Below are 23,400 nucleotides of genomic sequence, written 5' to 3'. Positions count from 1 at the left end.
AAATACTTTGGTGGGGGCTGGGCACTTGGAAATTTTCGAGTCAAAACTTTTTTGACCCCCCCTCCAGAGAACCATAAAACTTTTTTGACCCCCCTCTTTAGACATACAAAACTTTTTTGACCCCCCCCCCCTTCCATGAGGTTAAAAAACAGTCTGGGAAGGGGGGCTACTCCATTTGTGCAAACTCAGTCACAATTATAGGCCTGCATGTTTGTTCATAGTCATACATTTATTTATAATAGGCCTGTTTCCAAAAAACATGAAAGTTGAAGGTGTTTTTCACATGCTGTGACTTGTATGAAGTTTAATTTCAATTTATGCATTCTAATTTTTTGAAAATACATGTTTCATTCTTACATGTATATCCAATAATTAAATAAATAAAAGTAACACAAAAAAGGGAAATTGACAGTGGCATAGCTAGGGCTTGTGGCACCCAGGGCTAAGGATAGGTGTTGCTCCCGATTCTTGAAATAATTATTGCGCCCGGAGCACAAAGGGCCTACCATTAATTAATTTTGGTTATAATGAAGTTGAATATTGGTTTTAAATTGATCTTTCAAATGACTTTGACCTTTCATGCGCGCAAAGCGCGCGAAAAATTTGACTTTCATCGCTTAGAGGGGCGCAGAATCAATGCTGAATTGGTCAATTTGGCGCCTCCTAAGAGTGGCGCCCAGGGACAAGCCCCCACCTCCCCCCCGTCGCTATGCCACTGGAAATTGAGAGCAACATCTGGGCACATACTCAATTTAATACTTAAAGACTGTTTTATCAGGGGCATAGCCAGCTTTCTTGGTCAGGGCGGCAAAATATAAATTTTGGGTCAAAGACAAAAAAAATGCTGGTTGCATCATTTTATCAGTGGGATACATACATATACCCTTTTCTTATAGTGACTGTAGAATACATACATGTAAAGTCTTTGAGATTCCAAAAAGGCTTTAATGGGATACTGGAAACGATGTAGGTCTATTTTGCACTATTTTGAGCCATAATCGGGGTAAAAAGGGCTTTATTGGTCGATATGCGCGCGTAGCGCAAAAAATTTTGTATGCTCTTGTTCTTTTGGTATTTTCTTGTTAAAAACTTTTTGACCCCCCCTCCTTTAGTAACCAAAACTTTTGGTCCCCCATTCTGCAACTCAAAACTTTTTGTGTCCCCCCCACACTTTGCCCTGTCCCCCCCACCAAAGTATTTATGAACGGTCCCTTATAGCATCGAACCTCCAGCCAATGTTCCTTGCCAGTGCTAGCCACGAAACAAGGTCACAACTGTAGCCACTCCTTCAATGGTCGCCATTTCAGTGATTGACAGTGATGTAATGCAAATATGGCGCTGGCCATCTGGTCACGTGCGCATTTATAAAAGCGCATTTATATATACAACCGAAGTCTACTGACGATGTAGCACGAAATAAAACGTCATTGTTAGGTATGTTTAACATCATTTTACCAAATAATCAATTGGATTTGTTTACATGAAATTTTATAAATGATATCTACTGACAATCCTGGTGAACTTGTTTATAGATTTGTACGTATATTATTCAGTTTTCGTCGATTTGGTAATTTAAGGTAAGTGGTTGTGGTGGATGAAAACAATTGGCATATAAAATCAAAATTTTTCTCAAGAACTGCTCATTTTGTCAGAAATCTGCTGTGCTTTGTTGGATTCCCTGCATCATTTCCTTTTTGAAAATGTATCTTTTAAAGATACAATACAAAACAATATCTGAAATGTTTCACTTCGAATGACCTTCATGCACCCTTAAAATTTAAAGTCCATCATTTTAATATAAATAAATAAGAGTCGAGACGGATGCAAAGAAGATAGCCATTGTCATCCAGGATTGGTAGAGATGCGCGGCACCATTGCCTTGGGATTCTATATGAAGAAAAATATGACAAATAGAGGTTAGAAAAGGAGAGTAAAACGAAACATGTAGTGTCGTATAAGAACAGGGCGTAAGTGAACAGCATGCAGCATGTCATAATCTCTTCCCACACAGGACTTAACTGGTCCCCTGATGTTGACCCCCACAGGCTGGCAGTAAAACCTACAATTTGTTAATGTTAACGTAGTCCAGTGCATAATTTGCAAATTATACATTTCAAGGGTCCTTCGTGAAAACTCATCTAGGAAAAGCACACAACAGGGACCGGTATTTTGATGTGGATATATTTTACTGCATTTTATAAGTAACGATTTTGATCTTCACAATTTTAATCGCTTGTTACAAAAAATAGAACCTCGATCACAACACCATGCCCTGTCCATGTAGACAGCTTCGAGAATGCTGTCCCAGAAGCGCTAAGATTTCTCCCTCTCGAACTTTGACCCCAGCCGGCAATTGCTCTATAATCCCTGCTGCCACTTTGATTACGAAAATTGGCAGAGCTCCACTATAATTGGGTCAGTGTAGTGCATCGGTTTAATTCATTCACAAAATTCTCATCAGGGGGCGTCTCATTTCAAGGGGGCAAAGATACATTAACCGGAGTGTCTATAGACTAAAGTAAATGTCCCTATGTACGCACCTGGCTCAACTTCGGCTGAGAAAGAGACCAACAATGGTCCAGCTCCACCCAGTGTCTCAATTGTAACCGTTTTAATGATGCTACCTGGCTTAAGGTCGGTTATCTCAGATTCGGAAAGAATTTCTGAGGTCTCGGTACTATAAGCAACATACAATGTAGTCCCAGTCTCAGACAAATCAGATGCTAGAAGTGGATTATCATCGTACTGAGCTATGCCGATTACATCACCTCTCTTTACTTCGATTCTGTCACCAGCTGGGACAATGTATGTGTTCTTCTTAATCTTGTTTGCTACCACACTTGATACGGGAATGTCATTCACACCGATAATCTTCCACATCGCGGTGTTTGCAGATTCAGTTTGTCTGAACACCACAGCTTTAAAAGATGCCGACTTGTGAGGCCAAAACTCCCATTTGGTTACGAGTCCTTTACATGGAACTGCGTTATCCTGAAGAACAGCAACAAGTTTGTGATGGGAAAAATCTGCCGTTCGATCTACAACCTCATGTCCAATAGAACATCCTGGGTGCAAATGGTAAGAAAATGATTTATTAGAGATTCTTGAACGTGTTGAGGAAAATATGGGTCCACACGAGGGAAGATTACAGAAACCTTGTATCCCAAGGTACGCGGCGACACGAATAGCCACAAAACTGGCAGATTCTGCATGTTTGCGCTCACGCACTTCGAACCCCCTGAATACGCCCCTGCAGATCATGAAAAGGATTATGAAAAAAACTGTTGCGCTAGTTTAGTAAGTATTACACAATGTTTGTTTTTCTGCTAGGCCTACATATTAGAAAAACAAGACTTATATATCGTATAATAATATACGTATAACAAATTTTATCATGTGCCAATATGATGGTCATCTCCTTCTGCTGATCGTCTATGGTAGCTCACAAATTACCTGATTTAGCAGACTCGTCATCATCCACAATGGTAATAGTTGTTTCTCTAGGTTCAGATATTGCTCCTGATGTACTGCTAACGATAGCCACTACAAACGTCTCATCATATTCCTCTTCTTCATCAGGGAGGATTGACACCGAGAATGACTTGGATGTTTGTGAAGGGCCAATCTCTACCAATTTGCTACTAATGGGTGTATAATCAGTACCGGCTCGTGCTGTACCTCGACTATCGGCCGTCTGGATTTCTGTTTGTAAACATAGAAATAGTTTGTTAAACTCACATTTTTAGTGACGTTTCACTAGTGGTTTCATCAGACTGGCAACTCATCACATCTGACTGCTTCCTTTTATAGGCAACAGGAACCGCTATAGAGGGTGTTATGAGTTGGTCAAAGTTGTTGTTGAATGAGTAAGCCCCCTTGCAGCTAGTTAAGGCTAGTTTATAGTGTCGTTTTCTTTTCGGCGTATCAAGATGGCTTCTTTCAGCCACCTAGTGGTCTCTGTCGATGACTTTTGAGTCCTCCCAATTGATGGAATGATTTGTAGAGGCAACATGATCGGTGATAGCTGATTTGTGAATGTCTGTGATAGATGACTTGCGGCTGGCTCATGTGTAGTGCTTAGTTTCAAATTTCTCCACCTCTTTTTGGTGTTCTTTGAGAGGAACACCGAGCCGGTTTCTCCAATGAGTACCAGCACAATCCCCGCAGGGGATTTCATAGATTGCCTCTGCTTTTATCGAGAGAGGAGTTTGTCCTCCTTGGGGTGAACAAGCATACTGCGGATGGTGCGATGGGGTTTCATAGCAGTAGAAAATCCATGTTTTTTGAAAACTCTTGAAACTCGCTCAGATAATCCCTCTATAAAGGGGACTACAACTATGCCTTTAGTTTTTCACTGTCATCTTTATTCTTTGGGGTAGACTTTGTTTTTGGAGTGGCTCTATTTTGTTTGACTTTTTGTGATCGACCAATCTAGATAACCGCAGCCAGATAACGCTTCGCGTATATCTTTCTGTCTGTCCGCTTCCTCAGTGACTAACGCCTCACTCCTGTCTAGTAGGGTTCTGACGACTCCTAATTTTTGATAGAGAGGATGGTGGGAGGAGAACTGAAGGTACTGATCAGTGTGCGTTTTCTTCCTGTATATACTGAGTTTCACTGACCCGTCTGGCTTTCTTGTGATCAGGGTACCAAGGAAGGGAATAGAACCGTCTTGCTCTTGCTCACAAGTAAATTTGACGCTACCGGTGGGATCAATGGTATTTAAACGATCAGTTAGGTTGTCAACTTGTCCTTTGCGTAAAATTTCTAACACATCATCAACGTATCTCTTCCAGAGACGTGGGCGACAGCTTTCCGGGGCCTTGGAGATAGCTTTCTGCTCTAGCCACTCCATAAAGATATTACAACATGGGGCTCAGGGGGCTACCCGTGGCCATGCCGAAACATTGTCGATAAATCTGACCTGAATAGCTGAAGTAGGCAACCGTAGCGAGACAAAATTTAGTAAGTTCTATTATGTCATTAGCAGTGAGGAGGGTTCTATTTTTGAGATCTTTGTCCTCGTTAAGTCTTTCTCTGAGTATGTGAAGGGTGGTATCAATGGGGGTGCTTGTAAAAAGCGCCACCACATCGTGTGAATTAAGGATCTCATCTTCCTCAAGGGTAACATCTTTAAGATCTTCCGCTAGACTTTTAGAGTTTAGAACATGGTGCTCATGTTGGCCAACAATAGGGCTCAAAATATCGGCAAGAGATTTGGCCACGTTATGACCCATAGTAAAGTCCACTATAGGGCGAAGTGGCGTACCGTCCTTATGAATTTTAGGACTACCATAAATTCTGGGAACACTTTCTTGATTTTGTCTTCTTTCGCTAGCATTTGTAGTATTGAAACCAGCTCTCTTTTGTGTTTTGGCGTGGGATCTCGATCTAATTTCTCATAAGTCTTGGAGTCGCTGAAGAGAGAGCACATTTTTTGTTGGTACCCCGTTTTGTCCATGACAACCGTTGCCCGTCCTTTGTCAGCCCCCAAGACCATGATGGACTCCTCTTTTTGGAGATTGACACGCTCAACTTGACTGATATTTGAGGGTGGTAATTTCGCGGATTTTAACGTTCCTACTATTTCAGCTGGTAACTGTGCTGCTTCAGGTTTGGGAAGCTTCCAACACGCTCTCTCACACGCAACGATATGCTCATCAACAATGGACGAGTGAGTTAGATTATCTGGACTTACCCCGTATCCAAGGCCGCGAGCTAACACTCTATTTTGAGCTTCTGACAGTTCACATACTGCAGTTACTGTCCGTTTTCCTATACACAATACACAGTGCTCTTTCCCATTGACGCGTGACCTCTACAAATAGCCTACGTTAAAAGTATGGGGATATGCCTAGTTAACGTCGCTGTGTGAAAAATAACCGGCCAATATTAAAAGTACTCTTCTAAAGTTCTAGAAAATATAGTTTTGTAACATGTCCTAAATTTTTAGCTAATTTAGATGTTTGGAAATATGCGTATTTTGGTGTTTTAGTTAATGTTATAGGTAATAGAACATTGCCTAGTTAACGTCGCTGTGTGAAAAATAACCGGCCAATATTAAAAGTACTCTTCTAAAATTCTAGACAATATAGTATTGTAACATGTCCTAAATTTTTAACTAATTTAGATGTTTGGAAATATGCGTACTTTGGTGTTTTAGGAAGGATATGTAAACGACAGATAACACCAAAAAATATGAAGAAATTATTTCCAAACCGTAAAGTCTGCAAACCACCATGTTTCTCATTTTCAAGAACGCTGGTTAACAATAAGCACGTATCGTCTCATTTCGTAAACAAAGACCACACACAATTGTTCTCTAGCGCTCGCTTTATAATCGTTCACCCAACTGAAAGTATAATCCCAGCTCATTGCTCCATTGTACGTGTAAAGCAGACACATATGTTGTGTGTATTTAACCAGAGAAGATATGATTTAATCAGTTGAGCTGTTTTCAATGAGTGTTATCTTGGTTTAATAGCTTTTAATGGGGTTTAAGTCCTGCAAAGGTCGAATTGAATTCTACTGTAGACATGACTGCATCATGTTGTATTTTGACAGGTTTTTGACCTATCGCTTCAGTTGAGTGCCACTCAAGTCCGGTTCCGCATGAGAATTGTTCCCATTTGCATTACTATTTGCCGATTTGCCCTGTTTTTCCGCTAGCTCTTTCAACTTCCGTGTTTGACGGGCACGGACATATTGGAATTCTTTCTCGCGAGAGTTTTCAACATGGCGCGAGATTTGAATTGACAGGTCTTTGTTTACATCGCGGGACTTTAAATCGGCGTTAAATCGAGTTTTCTCTTCCTCTAAAAACCTGGTTTTGTTGGAAATTACGCGAATGCTCTCATTTAACAAAGCTTTCTCTGCTTATTTAACGAAAGCACGTGCTCGGACTGTATTGATTGGACATTTGAGCTTTAAACTGGTTGGAATCAGATCACTGTGTTTTGTCCGTAGTGAGAATACTCTATGACATCTGAAACGCGATATTTTCCGTTCAGTGTTTTCAAGCGATCGGAGGTCTCTCACTGCATTACGTCCGTATGAAAGGAAGCAGTCAGAGTTGCCAGTCTGATGAAACCTCTAGTGAAACGTCACTAAACTGTGAGTTTAACATCTTCATTTTTATTGGATTCGTATAAAAAGAGTTGCCAACATTTAAATCTAACAATCCAAATGAACTTGTTCAAAGATAGAAATAGTTAATTTTCAAAGTCTATCTAGATCTGTCTGACGCTGTGTAATAAGTAAGTATATACAATACAGTATCATAGTACGGTTGTACTATTATACATATTGGTGTGAACAGTGTAGAAAATGTTTCAAATGGTATTTCCCGCCATTTGATGAATATTCAACTTACCCACAGTGGTTAATGTAATAGAGGGATTGGTTTCTATAGTAAGGGTTATACTCCCACGACTTTCTGATATTTGATGTAACGATTTGCTGAACCACACAGAACCTTGAACAAGAGTTGAGGATAAAAATAAATATTGTTTTAAATAGTTTGATTAGTAAAACGGCATGCATACTGCAGTTACTGTCCGTTTTCCTATACAAAATACACAGTGCTCTTTCCCATTGACGCGTGACCTCTACAAATAGCCTACGTTAAAAGTATGGGGATATGCCTAGTTAACGTCGCTGTGTGAAAAATAACCGGCCAATATTAAAAGTACTCTTCTAAAGTTCTAGAAAATATAGTTTTGTAACATATCCTAAATTTTTAGCTAATTTAGATGTTTGGAAATACTCGTACTTTGGTGTTTTAGTTAATGTTATAGGTAATAGTACATTGCCTAGTTAACGTCGCTGTGTGAAAAATAACCGGCCAATATTAAAAGTACTCTTCTAAAATTCTAGACAATATAGTTTTGTAACATGTCCTAAATTTTAGCTAATTTAGATGTTTGGAAATACTCGTACTTTGGTGTTTTAGGAAGGATATGTAAACGACAGATAACACCAAAAAATATGAAGAAATTATTTCCAACCCGTGTTAAGTCTGCAAACCACCATGTTTCTCATTTTCAAGAACGCTGGTTAACAATAAGCATGTATTGTCTCATTTCGTAAACAAAGACCACACACAATTGTTCTCTAGCGCTCGCTTTATAATCGTTCACCCAACTGAAAGTATAATCCCAGCTCATTGCTCCATTGTACGTTTAAAGCAGACACATATGTTGTGTGTATTTAACCAGAGAAGATATGATTTAATCAGTTGAGCTGTTTTCAATGAGTGTTATCTTGGTTTAATAGCTTTTAATGGGGTTTAAGTCCTGCAAAGGTCGAATTGAATTCTACTGTAGACATGACTGCATCATGGCAGGTACATTATAATATAAAATGTGGGCCATGATTGGTATTTTAAGATATGTTACTTGTAAAGGACATCTAACGTTATCTACTGAGTAGATCAGTGTGCTCTTAGAGTAAGTTTGCCAACAGAAATACACTTTTATTCTTTTTTTTTTTTTTGCAATTTGAGCAACAATAATCAGCACACTATTTCAACAGAAAATTTTATATATCAACATTTAAACATGTAAAGACAGTAATTTGTCTTACCAGTCGTGGAATATGGTGGCATAATAACTTCAGCTGAAAGTGAAACTTGAAAGCTCGAGGAGGATCCTCCAGAAATGTCTGCGGATGAGACTGTTGTTATCGTACTGCCCAGCTCTAGGTTACCAATTTCAGATTCCGTCAAAACATTACACTGCATTTGGCAGCTATTAACTGCCACTTGAAGAAGGGTGCCAGGGTTCGCTGCATCGGCTGCGTCCGCAGCTATCACCGGACCATCATCGTAGTGCGCAATCCCGATTACATCACCAGTTTGGACTTCGATTCGATCACCAGTTGGAATGTTGTATCTATTAATCTTGTTGGCTATTACGTTTGATGCGGGAATGTCATTTATACCAATTATATTCCAAGTGGAAGTAGAGCCACCGGTGGTACCTGTCAAACCTGTCTGAATACGATAGCTTTGAATGGGAATGATTGTTTAGGCCAATACTGCCATGATGCAATGACCCCATTGCATGATACGGTATTGTCAATCAAGACCATTGCGATTCGTACATTAGACAGTATTCCTCCTCGATTCACAACCTGTTGCCCGACTGAACAACCTAGAGAAAAGAACATAGAGTGGAACAATGTTAGTTATGGCTGTGCTACGGTTATGATGGTAAATGTTAGATGTGGCCCGGTGTAGGTAGTATATAATAATGATATGACGATGTAATGTGATGATTACCGGAGGTGAATGTTTGGACCCAAATTGCGGAAGATTTACGATCAAATATTAAAACATCTTCGATGCCAGCATTTAAACATCTGACGACTCACATGTTCTCATATTGATTGATTCTTTCTGTACCATATTTGATTAATTTTGCTATTCATGTTGTTCATATTTATATGTTCTAATTTTGTTTATTCAAGGTACAGCGCCTTGTTTTAGATGTAATTGAGCTATATAAAACTTGTAGCCGTATGTCATGTATGTATTTAAGTATACCGTATGTATGCATGTGTTATACAGAGCATATTAAACAAAATAAAGTAAACCGTTTAAAAATGGTACCACATTAAAATGTACGAGGTACTTGGTCCTAGGTGATAGCCGAGTCAACTCCTTGTCCTCCAACAACTAGTAACCGTAACATAACTGGCGTGTGACCATTTAATAAGGACTCGGTGGCTATTTTTGTGAGACGAATAAAATGCAGTTGCGCAAGGTCAATACAACATGAAAAGGAGGACTTGTGAAAATCTTTGATTTCAGATAGCCTACAAGAAATCTAGTGGTGTAAATAAGATCAGGAGATCTGGGGCCATTAGTGGGGATTCAAAGCGATCACAATACCAAACAAGAATTTGTCTTTAAAAAAGACAAGTTCACGGATCAGGTGTATAGTACATGTACTTTGAGCTACTTTGGTCTAACATTTAATATTCATATCTAACCTACTCTGCACTTATTCGACAATAAATAAGTCATATGAGACTTAATAATGATACCTGCGTCTTGACTCTGGAAAACAATATTTTAAAAAACCTCATTTTGTATTTAGTTTTTTATTGCGTTGCAAAGTAGCAAAACTTTCTTTATATATATGGCCCAATTTATGCCTGGAAAAGGCTATCCCCTCTTACAACCTATCAACAGGTCTGATTTCTATAATGAAGTGTCGATCACCGGGTTTGCAAGAGATAATTACCCGGTAGTGCTAAATCTAAACACCATGAAATTCACCACATCACGACCAAGCTCACATTGGGCGCACGTTCCTTTTTAAAGGAATTTTTATGTCAGGGTCAAAAGTGATTTCTAACATTTAATTAACTGGGTTATTACAAGAGTCAATAAACATTCAATTAACTATAGATAATGGACTTAGTTTTGTGCAATGTAATTATATTAAACTTTTTCTGAAGTAAATCGCCTGCTGCATAGTTTTCTAATTACAGATGATGTGTTTACTTTGTGATTAGGCCTGACCATGAAATGGTAGTTTTGATTAACCAATCAGTTATGTATATTGTCAGCATGTGATGGCTATAAGCCAATTGAAAACATGTTTATAAAAAAGGCTAAAAAATTCCTCCACTTAACAGACTCTTTCCCGGGTGTAAGGCTAAATATTAAGTTGTCATGCGTGGCAAGATTAGATAAAGGCATACTAGGGTATGAGATATTAGGAATTATTTCCTAGCCTCTTAACCACACTGGTTAACCACATATAGCTATTCAAGACACAGGATATGTAAGGGATAAACTGTGCACATGAGTTCTCCTTTGCTATGGAGGAGCACCATCTTGTGACCACCTGCAACGATTCGCACAACTGCATTTGTACTCGGTTCACGAAATAGCCATTGAGTCTTTATGATTTCACACCACCGAATAGAATTATATGGTTGTGCGCCCTTAATTTTACTTCTCAGAAAAAAACCATGCATTCCCAATTTATGCATTAAAATGAGCAGAAATTTGCATAATTTTGGCAAAATTTGGATTGGTCATGATTAGTAATGTTAAATACTGCAAGTGTACCACAGATGGGAGAGATCGAATAACTTTTAATGATTTTAAGCAACCTTTTCTTTACAGAAACACTGGCATGATTTTGCCTGTAAAATAGGCAATTCCCGGACATCGAGACTTCGAGGGCCAGTCGTAAAAAATAATGACGGTCAACCTATATTTTTTCCCAGCCAGAGGGATCAGGCAAGGGCTGATTTCAACCATCATAGCTGTCGCTTTAAAAAACTGAGTCGCTCCTGTGAAGAAAAAATGACGTTTTCTTAAGGCAAATTTAGCACATATCTCTATAGGACTCTGATTTAGTGGTGTGAGATCTATAGCCGGGTGGTCACACTCCAGTGACTTTGCAGTTGCGAGTGGATAAGATGTTGATTAAGCGATCGACTATAGAGCAGTTTGACCAAATACCTCGTACTTGTTAATCTAGTAGAATTTTTCGAACTGTTTACTTTATTTTGATACGCCCTGTACTATACTGACATCTCAAATACCTGGTTCAACGTTTGCAGAAAGCGACACCTGTAAAGGTTCAGCTGCTCCTCCAATCGATTGACTCGTTACAGTGCTTATCGTGCTACCTGGCGTTAGACTGAAAATCTCACCATTTGTTAAATAATTAGATGTTTGTGCATTGATAGCAACGTGCAGGAGTGTACCACTTCCAGTAGAACCATGGAAATAAGAGGAACCTGCCGCTATCAACGGATTTACATGGTACTGCGCTATCCCGATGACGTCACCATTTTGGACTTCAATTCGATCACCAACTGGGACAATGTATGTACTCTTCTGGTTAGGTACCACATCGGATACAGGAATGTCATTGGTTCCTATAATGGTCCAGCTTGATGGATTCCCATCCGCTAATTGTCGTAATACCAAGGCTTTGAATGAGAATGAGTTTTTAGGCCAAAACTGCCACGACGTTATGATACCATCACATGATATGACATTATCAACTAATACAATTGTAATTGTATATAAGTATCCACTCCGATTAGCTACTTCTTGACCCACTGAACATTCTGAAAAGGCAAAGTTTGAAAAACAAAATTGAAGTCAATGTTACAAAGTGGTAAAAATGTACCAGTGTAATGTCGCCAACTTGCAAGACCAAATCTACCTTCCTTCTCACAAGAGCATTTGTGTTGGATCCAATGCTGCGCGCGTTACCTACAGGGATCCTTAAAAAAGAGGGAAAAGAGAGACGGGAAGAGAGAAAGGGAGAGAGAAGGGGAAGGTACCACCGAACCGTTAAAGTGGACCATAGGATTTTCACCGTCAAAGTGGGGACTAAAATAAAAAGTGGGGACATTACGATTACAATAAATAAATTCGTAATATAGCCCCTATTGGGCCTACAATGATGTTGGTCAGGCGCGTTGCGGTGATGCAGATAAAGAACTAATGATTTTGCAAGATCGACAAAATAATGTGCGCATCCCATCACCTCTCCACAAATCGCCCTCATCAGCCTATAGGCGTATTTCCCGGGGGATGGGGGATAACCCCCATATTTTGTTATGGTGGTCCATACAATCACCCCCCCATGTTTCCGCCTGGAAGTGGGTTTCTGGCCGAATTATCCTAACATTTGGTCATTTTAGCCACAAAAGTGCCAATTTTTGCGAGCTTCGCCTATATTTATTCTACATTTGAGCCATATTTCTGTCCCTCCCCTGCTCAGTCGACAGATATATGTTGTGGCAAAATTTACGATTTGCATCTTCCTTTTGGTCTACATATTTTAGACCCAAAATTCACCCCATTTTAGGCCATTTAGTATTAAAATGCCAAACTGCCGCACGCTTCGCGCGCATTCCTCTCGGGAAAGCAATTCTGTAAACAGATCTGCGAGACGTCCCCTTGGAAATTTCTTTTTTTCATCTCGATCTCAAAAATGAGAGTTATAATCCATCCTTTCTATAATGTAAATCGTATACGGCAGCTCCTCTAAATGTCTGGAAAAAGCTAAAACTTGTGTACTGGATCAAAATACCGGGACTAAATTAACCAAAAGTTGTAAAAGCCCTATGCATCATCCTTTGGCACGATTTTAGGGTACATATTGTCCTCAATTTTGTTCATTTTAGCATTGAAACGTCTCGAAAAAAAAAGAGAAAAGAATGTTCCCCTACCCGGGGTCAATATTCACCCTTACCATAAGTCGAGGCTAAATAAGCCTTACCTTAGCCTCAACTTGGCCTCGATATCTTTTGAGGCTAAAAATTAACCTCAACTTAGCCATCGAGGCTAAGAAATTAACCTTATCGGTGACAAGGCTAAGAAATTAACCTCGTCTTAGCCTGAAATGTTTTTGAGGCTAAAAATTAACCTCGTCTTGGCCTGCTTTAATTTTGAGGCTAAAATTAACCTCAACTTTTTTGAGGCTATTATTAGCCTCAAAAATATGGTCACATGATAGGTCAGAGGTCACCAACTGTCAGGGAGCAGACTACTGTATGCTGCTCAGAATTGCCAATAATTTTGAAAAATTAACAGTTTAAAGGGTATTTTAGGCTTTTTTACTGGTGCCTAGTTCATGGGGAGCATGGCAACCATGTCTCTGGAAGAAAAATCAGCTTTTCGTAAGTTTCAAAGTATGTATTTTATTGCTTCTTTTTCATCAGGAAATATGGCCTTTTTGAGGTTGTCGAATTCAGCAGACATGCATGTATTGTAGTCTGCAGACATGTATACTGCAGTTTGATGCTGGCTGACCCTGGTGAAAACGTGTTACTGCACTGATGTTGTTAGGGTGTTATGTTAATTGATGTTTGGGGATGTTTGTACTTTAAATTGGGGGTGGGTTATTTAGAGAGTTCAAATATGGTGAGTTAATGTTGTTGGGAAAGTTCAAATAATGAAATATGATAGGTTGTCATATTGGAAGTGTTATGTTAAGTTGGGATGAAGTGGTGTGCATGCAATATAGTCAATGTATTGGAGATGTTTCTACTTTGAAGTGAGGGTCATCTGGAGAGTTCAAGTGTGGTGAGTTTTCACCTACACCCGATTTGAAAGAGTTATATGCGGGAGTTCTATTTGGTAAAAGTTGAGATGTGGACATGTGGTATATGGGGATGTTTGTACTTTTAAGTGGGGGATGGTCATTTTGAGAGTTCTTATGGTGAGTTGTCACCTTTAGCATATTAAAAGAGTTGTTTGGTGACATTGGGATATGGTGTACGTGTCATAAAGATAAACTCTTCCAATACGCTAAAGGTGACAACTCTACAAATTACCCCCTCCCACTTCAAAATACAACTGTCCTGTAACATTGACAGCACACCATATCCCAACTTTACAAATAAAACTTTCCAATACTAGTATGCTCAAGGTGACAACTTGCACCATATTGGAACTCTTACCAAATGACAACTCACCATAGTTGGATTTTCCAATTGACAACTCACCATATTGGAACTCTCCAAATGCAACTCACCAAATAACCCTACCCCCACTTCATAACACCCCAAAAATATCAGTAACACTTATCACCTAGCTGGATCAATAAATAGCCCAACCGTCCCTGCATGCATGTAATGTTTAGCCTCGTAAAATAGCCTCAAATTATTAGCCTTGTCTTAGCTTAGCCTCTAAATATTGCGAGGCTTAACTAATTTAAATAATTAGGCTAATTTTCAGGCTAAGACGAGGCTAAGATAAGGCTAAGACGAGGCTAGTTATTTACGAGGCTAATATTACGAGGCTAATTATTTGAGGCTAATTATTTGAGGCTTATCTAATTTGCATAATTAGGCTAATTTTCAGGCTAAGGTGAGGCTAAGGTAAGGCTAAGACGAGGCTAGTTATTTACGAGGCTAATATTACGAGGCTAATAATGCGAGGCTAATGATTTGAGGCTAATGATTTGAGGCTTATTATTTGAGGCTAATTATTTGAGGCTTATCTAATTTGCATAATTAGGCTAATTTTCAGGCTAAGGTGAGGCTAAGGTAAGGCTAAGACGAGGCTAAGGATATGAGGCTATTCATGAGGCTTATTTTCTGAGGCTAAGTCGAGGCTTAGATAAGGCCTCGACCTTTGGTAAGGGCATATTTTGGTCTTTTTAAGCATTTTTAAATATCTCGGGGGAAAGATGTGACCCTTGGGTGGTGTCGAATAAAAGAGACAGATGCCAAGAAAACATTAAAAACAACGAGGGTGGTAGTACTCCATAGTTTTAAAAGTTACACACATTTTGGGATGTTTTTCAATTAAACATCTCGAAAACTGAAAAAAGGTATGACTCACGGCTGGTGTCAAATGAAAGAAAAAAAGGTAAAAAGTACAATAAAGAAGAAGAAGAAAAAAAAGAAAACCGGGGGCTAGGCCGGTTGAAGCACTTAGCTGGGTCAGCTTTTTGCGCGGTGCAACAACTGATTTATACCTTTATTTCAATACCAATTTTGTAGAATTTACACTTTTCTGGTTAAAATTAAGTGGGAAAAGGTCTGAAAGGAAATCAGATTTGTTATTGACCCACATCATGTTACCATGGTAACTGGCTATGACACAGACGATATGGCCGTGACAAATTTCAATCCATTCTATAAAATACTGATTCGCGTATTATACATGTACATGTTAGTGCAAACAAGTGGTAATACTCAAATCATGCATCTTATGCATAAACGCATTAATTACGAATTAATTCTTTGTATTCTGTCAGTGAACCTGAAAGTCATTGATGCTGAATTCACTTTTCAAATAGTGAAACACGTACACGTAGGCCTACGCATTCTACAAATTTTCACATAACAGTGAGGTCTATTTGAAATGCATATAGTAGAAAAGACAATAGTCCAAGTAAAGTATTTGGTGTCAAACCACACATTTTATTGCATAGCAAAAATAACAATAAAATTATGTGGTTTGATACCGAATACTTTACTAGGACTATTTTCTTTACCATTTTTCAAACCTACGCGGCCATTTTGTTTACTTTCTCAGTACATGTATACCCCGGATTTCATATTAATCTTCTAGAAACATGAAGCTAATAATCTTGCTAACAATGTATTCAATGGTGAGTGTAGAATGTAACTTCTTTAAGGGGGTACTACACCCATTGCATTTTTTTTTTTGCGTTTTTTTACATTTTATAGAAAAAAAATAAGAATAAAAATGGACAAAATGATATGCAAAATGAAGGGGCAAATCTTCTCGATCTATTGGTGGCATCGGTATCAATGTAGCTTACATGCTTTTCAAGGTAGAAGCCAAAAAGAGGTACATCACTCATTTCTTCACAAAATACAAAAAACCGCATAAAAAATACAATGGGTGTAGTACCCCCTTAAACAATTGTAAATTTAGTGTCAGACTACTTACAAAAACACAGGACAATATATCTGAGAAAAAAATATGACTTTAAGGCGAGTAAGGAATAGGCCTACATGTAATTATGCTCATAAATTACAGCTAAAAATGGGGGGGGGGGAGCTGTTTTCGTGGATATCTATTAAACCATACCGTGAAAAGAGCACACTAAAATCACGAAATAGGCCTTTCCCTTTAACGTATAATTTGACTTTGATAGATTGGACCCAGCAACATTGTACGTATAGGCTACTTATCATTGTGCTATCTACTGACGATAGCTAAAATATAATTCCCAACTTTCCCTCTTTCTCAAGCAAGACTAAAGCAGAATCTAAATTTACACCAAAATAAACATAAATACTAAACTCAGTACCTTTATATTTACCGAACCATGCGACTTTAAAACTAAACATATAGTAATCAGCACGGTTTTGCTGATAAATCAATGTATATACAAAATTATACACATGTACTAGTATACCGACAATGCGGAGCTATACCGTACATTGTTTAAACAAAATAATACTCGTACACTTTCATACGTTCTCTTTGACACTTATTTTAATTTACAAATGTCACGGAAATGTGTGCTCTATAAATTTGTATTTGCAGCATGACCAGCATATAAATACATTTTCCTGTGAATAATATATTTGAAAACAAACAAACAGCCTACCTGAGTTAACCGTTGGAGTGACAACTAGCACAGCAACAAGCAGAAATCCCCACCGAAGATACATCGCCATTCTATATCCTATATACTAGCGGTACCAATGCTTATATAAAGAATCGTGGTGTCATGGATTATGAAATTTAAAGCAACAATTGAAATTTCAAGATAAATCTTGATACGATGCAAGTATAACGTGATGTCTACCACACAATATCTTTAATAAACATGCAATAAATGGGTCATTACCGATACGGTAGTGCTCATTTATTAATTAGCTTGAAGCCACTTTGAGGCGTTCGATGGAGCTTTGTATTATTTTGCTTACGTTATTATACAGTATATAAACCACCCGATAAACCAGCCCCGGCGTCAACTTCCAAATATAGGTATGATAATATAAAAGCCGGAATAATTTTGTTTTCCATGATTCTTCACTAGCACACAACGGAAAAATACTGTATTATTGCCGCCCGGTATTGCCGTCATTTCGCCCGCATTTCGCGGTTTTACTGTTTTGATCACATGACTGTGATGTTATTTTGACCTTGAGTGAAATTCCAAGTCGTGAACCGTAAAATAAAATAACGTTGCCAGTTTGTTTCCTAAAATTGAAAGCCTCGGACTCCACCTAGCTATTGATTTGTTTCTATCATGCATGTATGGTTTTGTTTGATCTATCAGGCGGCGAGTGGCATGATGGTCGGAGAGCGCCGGCAAAACCGCTCGGCCGCATGGCATTTTCCATAATACTCGGTTAGTTTTGTGGGGTTCATTATCGAACCCCAACGAGTTTGTGATATTTCAAGCGTTTTAAAATTTCAAAATAATCCCATTCAATTACACGGTTGACGATGGAAATTTACTGAATTTAGAGAATGCACGGCGCCCACCACCTGAGATTTATGGTGACATTTTGGGTTAATGCAACTAATTAATGACTGTGGACTTCCAAAAGAACCAGCGTATGCTTAATTTTTAGAGCTGGCGTAATAGCTACTGAGCGGTTTTGGACATTTGATATTGTGCTTGCGTACAGTTTAGATGTTTTAATACGATATTTTACCATCAGCAGTAGATGGCATATTTCAATAGGGCATCTTGCTATCAGCATTAGATAGCATGTTTTAATATGACATCTTGCTATCACAGGGAGGTAAATAACATGTTAACTGGGTGGGCAAATGCCCACCCAGTAAATTATTTTGCCCACAAAAAATTGGGCTCCATATAATAGTTATCATAAAACTAGTACCAACGTGCATATCTTGAAATCACCTTGCATTTTGAAAGTGATGTTAAATAATGAAAGTGATGTGTCTTTTCTTAACATTTGCCAATTTTTTCATTTACCATGTTTACAACTTTGGGGTAGGAATAATTATCACACAGTACAAAATGGTATGTGAAGCCAAAAATTAATATCATTTTGAGCAATTTCCACACAAGACCTAAAAGAATTCTTATGAGACCATAAATTTATTCTTGAACAAGGTGTGTTTTAATAGACTTGAAACATTATATTTGAATCCAGATAATATACAGTTCTCATTTCAAGTCTTTGAGCGTGCACAAGGGTGGAAATTACCGAGGAATACCAACAGATACCGCAAAAATGCAACTTTGGGCCACTCAAAAACCCTGAAACTTTGTGAAAATTTGGATAAAAAGTCACAAAAATAGGCTGAAGATAATTAAAAGTGTGGTCATTTTGACTTAACAAAAGAAGGAATTCCAGCATGAGAAAGAAAAGTGGCATCTCTGATACGGTAAATTACTGGGAAATACTTTAAATATTGAAATTACTAGTAAATATCTTGTCAAATACTGGTTTGGTAATATTTTTTTAATAAATTTTAGAAATAGTTTTGTTCATGTTTTTAACACATTTTCATAAATTCTTATCAAATAATTTCAATACATTTTAGAAAATGCCACTCGTCCAAACAGAAATTTATATTTCTTTAATCTGTGAGTGATGTGTGTCTGTGACAAGAAGTCACAGAGTATTATTTCACTGTAATACCAAATAAAAACATTACCCTTCCCATCGAACTTTACTGCCTAGGTGTAATGGTGAATAATAATTAGTGTAAGATTTTTAAATGTCCAAAGTGAAATATTATAATACGATATGCAATTTTTCTTGGTAAATTATGTTAAGATGCATTTAGAGGGAGGGTAAAGTCCACTTTTTACATCAAAGCCAACTTCCACGCAAAATGAGGTCTACATTTCCAAAAATCTAAATGCCTGGATGAAATTAATTATTGCTGCCCACCTAGTAAATTATTTTCCCTAATTTGAGGGCAAAAATAAATTAAATTGCCCACCCAGTAAATTATCCTTATTTACCCCCCTGTCAGCTATCAGCAATAGATATAGCATGTTTCAATATAACATTTTGATATCAGCAGTAGATAGCATGTTATAATATTACATTTTGCTATCAGCAGTAGATGGCATATGTTTTAATATGACATCTTGCTATCAGCAGAAGATAGCATGTTTTAATATGACATTTTGCTATTGGCAGTAGGCCTAGATAGCATGTTTCAATATGACATTTTCCTATCAGCAGTAGATAGCATAATCTAAAATGACATTTTGCCATCAACAGTAGATAGCATGTTTCAATATAACATTTTGATATCAGCAGTAGATAGCAGGCCGTTGCAACTTCTATACTGGCGCAATACAAAAAGATGGCGTCAGCGTCGGCTTCCCCTGTGTATTACTGTGCTGATAGCCTATTGAAAACTGCAGAAAAATGCTGCTGCCACCTACGATAGTACTGCGTAGTGCTGCGGAGACTTATGCTAATGACAGAAAAATGATGCTGCCATCTACGTCCACATGTTGCAAGCGTGACGATCGCTGACCTCACATCGACGATCGGAGTTGCAATTCCATCGCACTTCGTGCTCTATTCTTCTTCCATGTAGATAGCATGTTATAATATTACATTTTTCTATATATCAGCAGTAGATGGCATGTTTCAATATGACATCTTGCTATCAACAGAAGCTAGCATGTTATAATATTACATTTTGCTATCAGCAGTAGATAGCAAGTTTAAATATGACATCTTGCTATCAGCAGTAGATAGCATGTGTAAATATGATATTTTCCTATCAGCAGTCAGTAGATAGCATGTTTTAATATGACATCTTGCTATCAGCAGTAGATAGCATTATGTGACATTTTACTATCAGCAAAAGATAGCATGTTCTAATATGACATTTTGCCATCAGCAGAATGTTTTAATATGAAATTTTGCTATTGGCAGTAGATAGCATTGTTTCAATATGACATTTGCTATCATCAGTAAATAACATGTTTCAATATGACATTTTGCTATCAGCAGTAGATAGCGTGTTTCAATATGACATCTTGCTATCAGAAGTAGATCGCATGTTTCAATATGACATCTTGCTATCAGCAGTATAGATAGCATGATCTAATATGACATTTTGCCATCAGCAGTAGGCCTAGATAGCATGTTTAATATGACATTTTGCTATTAGCAGTAGATAGCATGTTTCAAATTATATGACATTTTGCTCTCAGAAGTAGATAGCATGTTTCAATATGACATTTTGCTCTCAGCAGTAGATAGCATGTTTTAATATAACATCTTGCTATCAGCAGTAGATATAGCATGTTTTTTTTTTTTAAATACGACATTTTGCCATCAGCAAAAAATCAAGTGGTGGTGTGAGGTCTGGTGATCGTGCAGGCCATTCCACAGCATGAGCCATCCCAACCACTCTGTTTGCTATCCGTGGACAGAGTGAAAAACGGGTATTTTTTATTCAAAAGGGCATATATTCAAAAGTTGTGAGCTGATTGAAATAATTGTTTTGGTTTATTAAAGCTAACGATTAAAGGTTTCTTTACATACCAAAATATATTTAATCAACGTTTCAGAAATAGGAGAAAAAGAGGGCTCAATGAGGGGCTTTTTTTTTTGGGGGGGGGGGGCACCCTGTATTTTGTTATCAGCAGTAGATAGCATGTTTTAATATGACATTTTGCTATCAGCAGTAGATAGCATGTTTCAATATGACATTTTGCTATCAACAGTAGATAACATGTTTCAATATGACATTTTGCTCTCAGCAGTAGAAAGCATGTTTCAATATGACATTTTGCTATCAGCAGTAGATAGCATGTTGCAATATGGCATCTTGCTATCAGCAGTAAATAGCATGTTTTAATGACATCTTGATATCAGCATTATAGGTAGCATGTTTTAATATAACATTTTGATATCAGCAGTAGATAGCATGTTATATTATTACATTTTGCTATCAGCAGTAGATGGCATGTTTCAATATGACATCTTGCTATCAGCAGTAGATAGCATGTTATAATATGACATCTAGCTATTAGTAGTAAATAGCATGTTTTAATATGGGGGTAGGGGTCAAAAAATGTCAATGCACATTATTTGTAGCAATATTAATCCTTCAATATGGCCAAATTCGGTTCATTTTCATGCAAACAGACAAAAGGGAAGAAGCAAATCGCAAATTGTGGCAACATATTATATCAGTACTCACAAAATTATGAATTGTTTACCCAACATTTTACCAGGGTGGATTCGGCGCGCCCCCCCCGACGCCAATTCGGCGCCCCTAATACGGCGCCCAGGGCACGTGCCTTCTTGCCACCTAGCAACGCCACTGATATAAAATTGGATCGATTGAGCCCATATTTATTGGTCGAGCTATGAGTTTTAAAATACTGGACGAGACGTAGTCGAGTCTAATATTTTACAACTCATAGCGAGACCAATAAATATTGGGCGTAAAGCATCCAATACACGTAAGGCAGCGGCTTGGAGAGCATGTAACAGCCTAAACAAGATCTGGAAGTCTGCTCTACCAAAGAAATTTAAACTGCGGGTTTTCAGTGCAACAGTGGAGTCTGTGTTAACATATGGATGCGAAGCCTGGACCATAACTCCAAAACTATCAAAAGAGCTGGACGGCTGTTACACTCGAATGCTCAGGGCAGTGTACAACATCCATTGGAAGCAGCATATAAACAACAAAGAGCTGTATGGAGATCTTCCAAGACTCTCAGAGAAGATTAGAGAAAGGAGGACACGCTTCGCTGGACACTGCTACAGGAGTAAGTGCGAACCTGTCGCCAATCTGATAACCTGGACACCCAAACATGGAACAAGAAACCCTGGAAGACCACCCCTTACATATGTAGATGTTCTCAAGCAGGACACTGGACTACAAGCATCGGACCTGGGAACGGCGATGCAGGACAGGAGGATATGGAAAGCTGTCGTGGTTCGGGAAAACCACCCGAAATAAGCAAGTAAGCAAGTAAAGCATCCAATTTTATCATTATTTTGGATCATATATGTTCACACACTTGGATCCATCAAAACATAATAATGACTAGGCCTATAATTGGATTGTTCAAAAAAGATTTAGATCCCGGGGACGGGTATTTCGAAAAACAAATGTACAGGGAGGTGCCACGCAGACTTTCGGATTCTGACTTTCTACAGATAGTCTTCACAAGAAGCACACAAATTTGCCCAAATTTACCCAAATGCTCCCAATTGGTGCATTGTTCTCCACTGAAACCCACCAATCGATATACCAAACTCGCTGAAAAGATACCCCAAAACTGTGGCACATCCCCGTACACCTTCAACTAGAACCCCCCCCCGTGTTTAGATCCCCATCACTCACATGTAAAGGTGGTACGGGTATGCGGCGGTCAATGGTCCCTTTTTCAGGCTCTCCGGTCATTCCAGATTTGGACCAAGCCCCGGTTCTTTAGCCTCAGCGTCTTGTAAGTGATACTACACCCCTGATAAATTTTAGATTAATTTTGCATTTTTCTCAAAAATAACTACACACTGGTAACAAAAGTTATGTATATTAAAGGGCAAGGAATCCAATTACTTCACTGAAATTTCACTTATTCTAGACAAGTGGTTCATTATATGTTAAGAAATGAGGTACATTCTAGCGGTACCTCTTTTCTAATCATAAATAACGTACCGCTTGTCTTGAGTCACTGAAATTCCAGTGTAGTAACTGGATTCCTTGCCCCTACATGTATAATATACACAACTTTTGTTACCAGTGTGTTATTATTTTTTTGAGAAAAATGCAAAAATAATCACAAATTTATCAAGGGGTGTAGTACCACCTTAACCTCAAATTTGGGCAAATATGGAATGTTTTAGCTCCACAGCCTATAATTTGGCCCGATTTTAGTTCACTAGACCCCCCCAAAATGAAATTTCAAGTCCCTATTTTGCCCGAAAATCAGTTCTTATTTCTTAAAGTTG

The 23,400-nt window shown here is 38.2% G+C and overlaps 2 protein-coding genes across 2 annotated transcripts; both read right to left on the bottom strand.

Moving 5' to 3' along the window:
* Positions 1-1,233: 1,233 nt before the first annotated feature.
* Positions 1,234-9,025, bottom strand: LOC140171308 (uncharacterized). The gene is made up of 5 exons (XM_072194543.1): positions 8,584-9,025; positions 7,373-7,474; positions 3,454-3,702; positions 2,541-3,065; positions 1,234-1,887 (listed from the first exon to the last, which is right to left on the bottom strand). Exons 1-5 carry the CDS (start codon positions 8,738-8,740, stop codon positions 1,793-1,795), a joined length of 1,128 nt encoding a protein of 375 aa, XP_072050644.1. The 5' UTR covers positions 8,741-9,025; the 3' UTR covers positions 1,234-1,792.
* Positions 8,983-17,564, bottom strand: LOC140171310 (uncharacterized). Its single transcript, XM_072194544.1, has 4 exons — positions 17,401-17,564; positions 17,079-17,178; positions 11,566-12,099; positions 8,983-9,152 (listed from the first exon to the last, which is right to left on the bottom strand). Exons 2-4 carry the CDS (start codon positions 17,146-17,148, stop codon positions 8,983-8,985), a joined length of 774 nt encoding a protein of 257 aa, XP_072050645.1. The 5' UTR covers positions 17,149-17,178; positions 17,401-17,564.
* Between the last annotated feature and the right edge of the window lie 5,836 nt (positions 17,565-23,400).

This window comes from Amphiura filiformis, chromosome 15 (assembly GCF_039555335.1).
Source record: "Amphiura filiformis chromosome 15, Afil_fr2py, whole genome shotgun sequence".
Taxonomy (NCBI): domain Eukaryota; kingdom Metazoa; phylum Echinodermata; class Ophiuroidea; order Amphilepidida; family Amphiuridae; genus Amphiura; species Amphiura filiformis.
The sequence above is the reverse complement of the archived record's forward strand: the minus strand, read 5'-3'. Positions and strand labels throughout refer to the sequence as shown.

Bases quoted from the DNA above. Each gene is read 5' to 3' on its own strand.
- LOC140171308 (XM_072194543.1), bottom strand. From the start codon at position 8,740: ATGCAGTGTAATGTTTTGACGGAATCTGAAATTGGTAACCTAGAGCTG. The intron at 7,475-8,583 runs GTAAGACAAATT...CTCTTGTTCAAG, and splicing joins GCCACCATATTCCACGACTG to GTTCTGTGTGGTTCAGCAAA. The intron at 3,703-7,372 runs GTAAGTTGAATA...GTTTACAAACAG, and splicing joins TATTACATTAACCACTGTGG to AAATCCAGACGGCCGATAGT.
- LOC140171310 (XM_072194544.1), bottom strand. From the start codon at position 17,148: ATGGCGATGTATCTTCGGTGGGGATTTCTGCTTGTTGCTGTGCTAGTT. The intron at 12,100-17,078 runs GTAGGCTGTTTG...TTGCCTTTTCAG, and splicing joins CACTCCAACGGTTAACTCAG to AATGTTCAGTGGGTCAAGAA. The intron at 9,153-11,565 runs GTATTTGAGATG...TCTTTTCTCTAG, and splicing joins TTCTGCAAACGTTGAACCAG to GTTGTTCAGTCGGGCAACAG.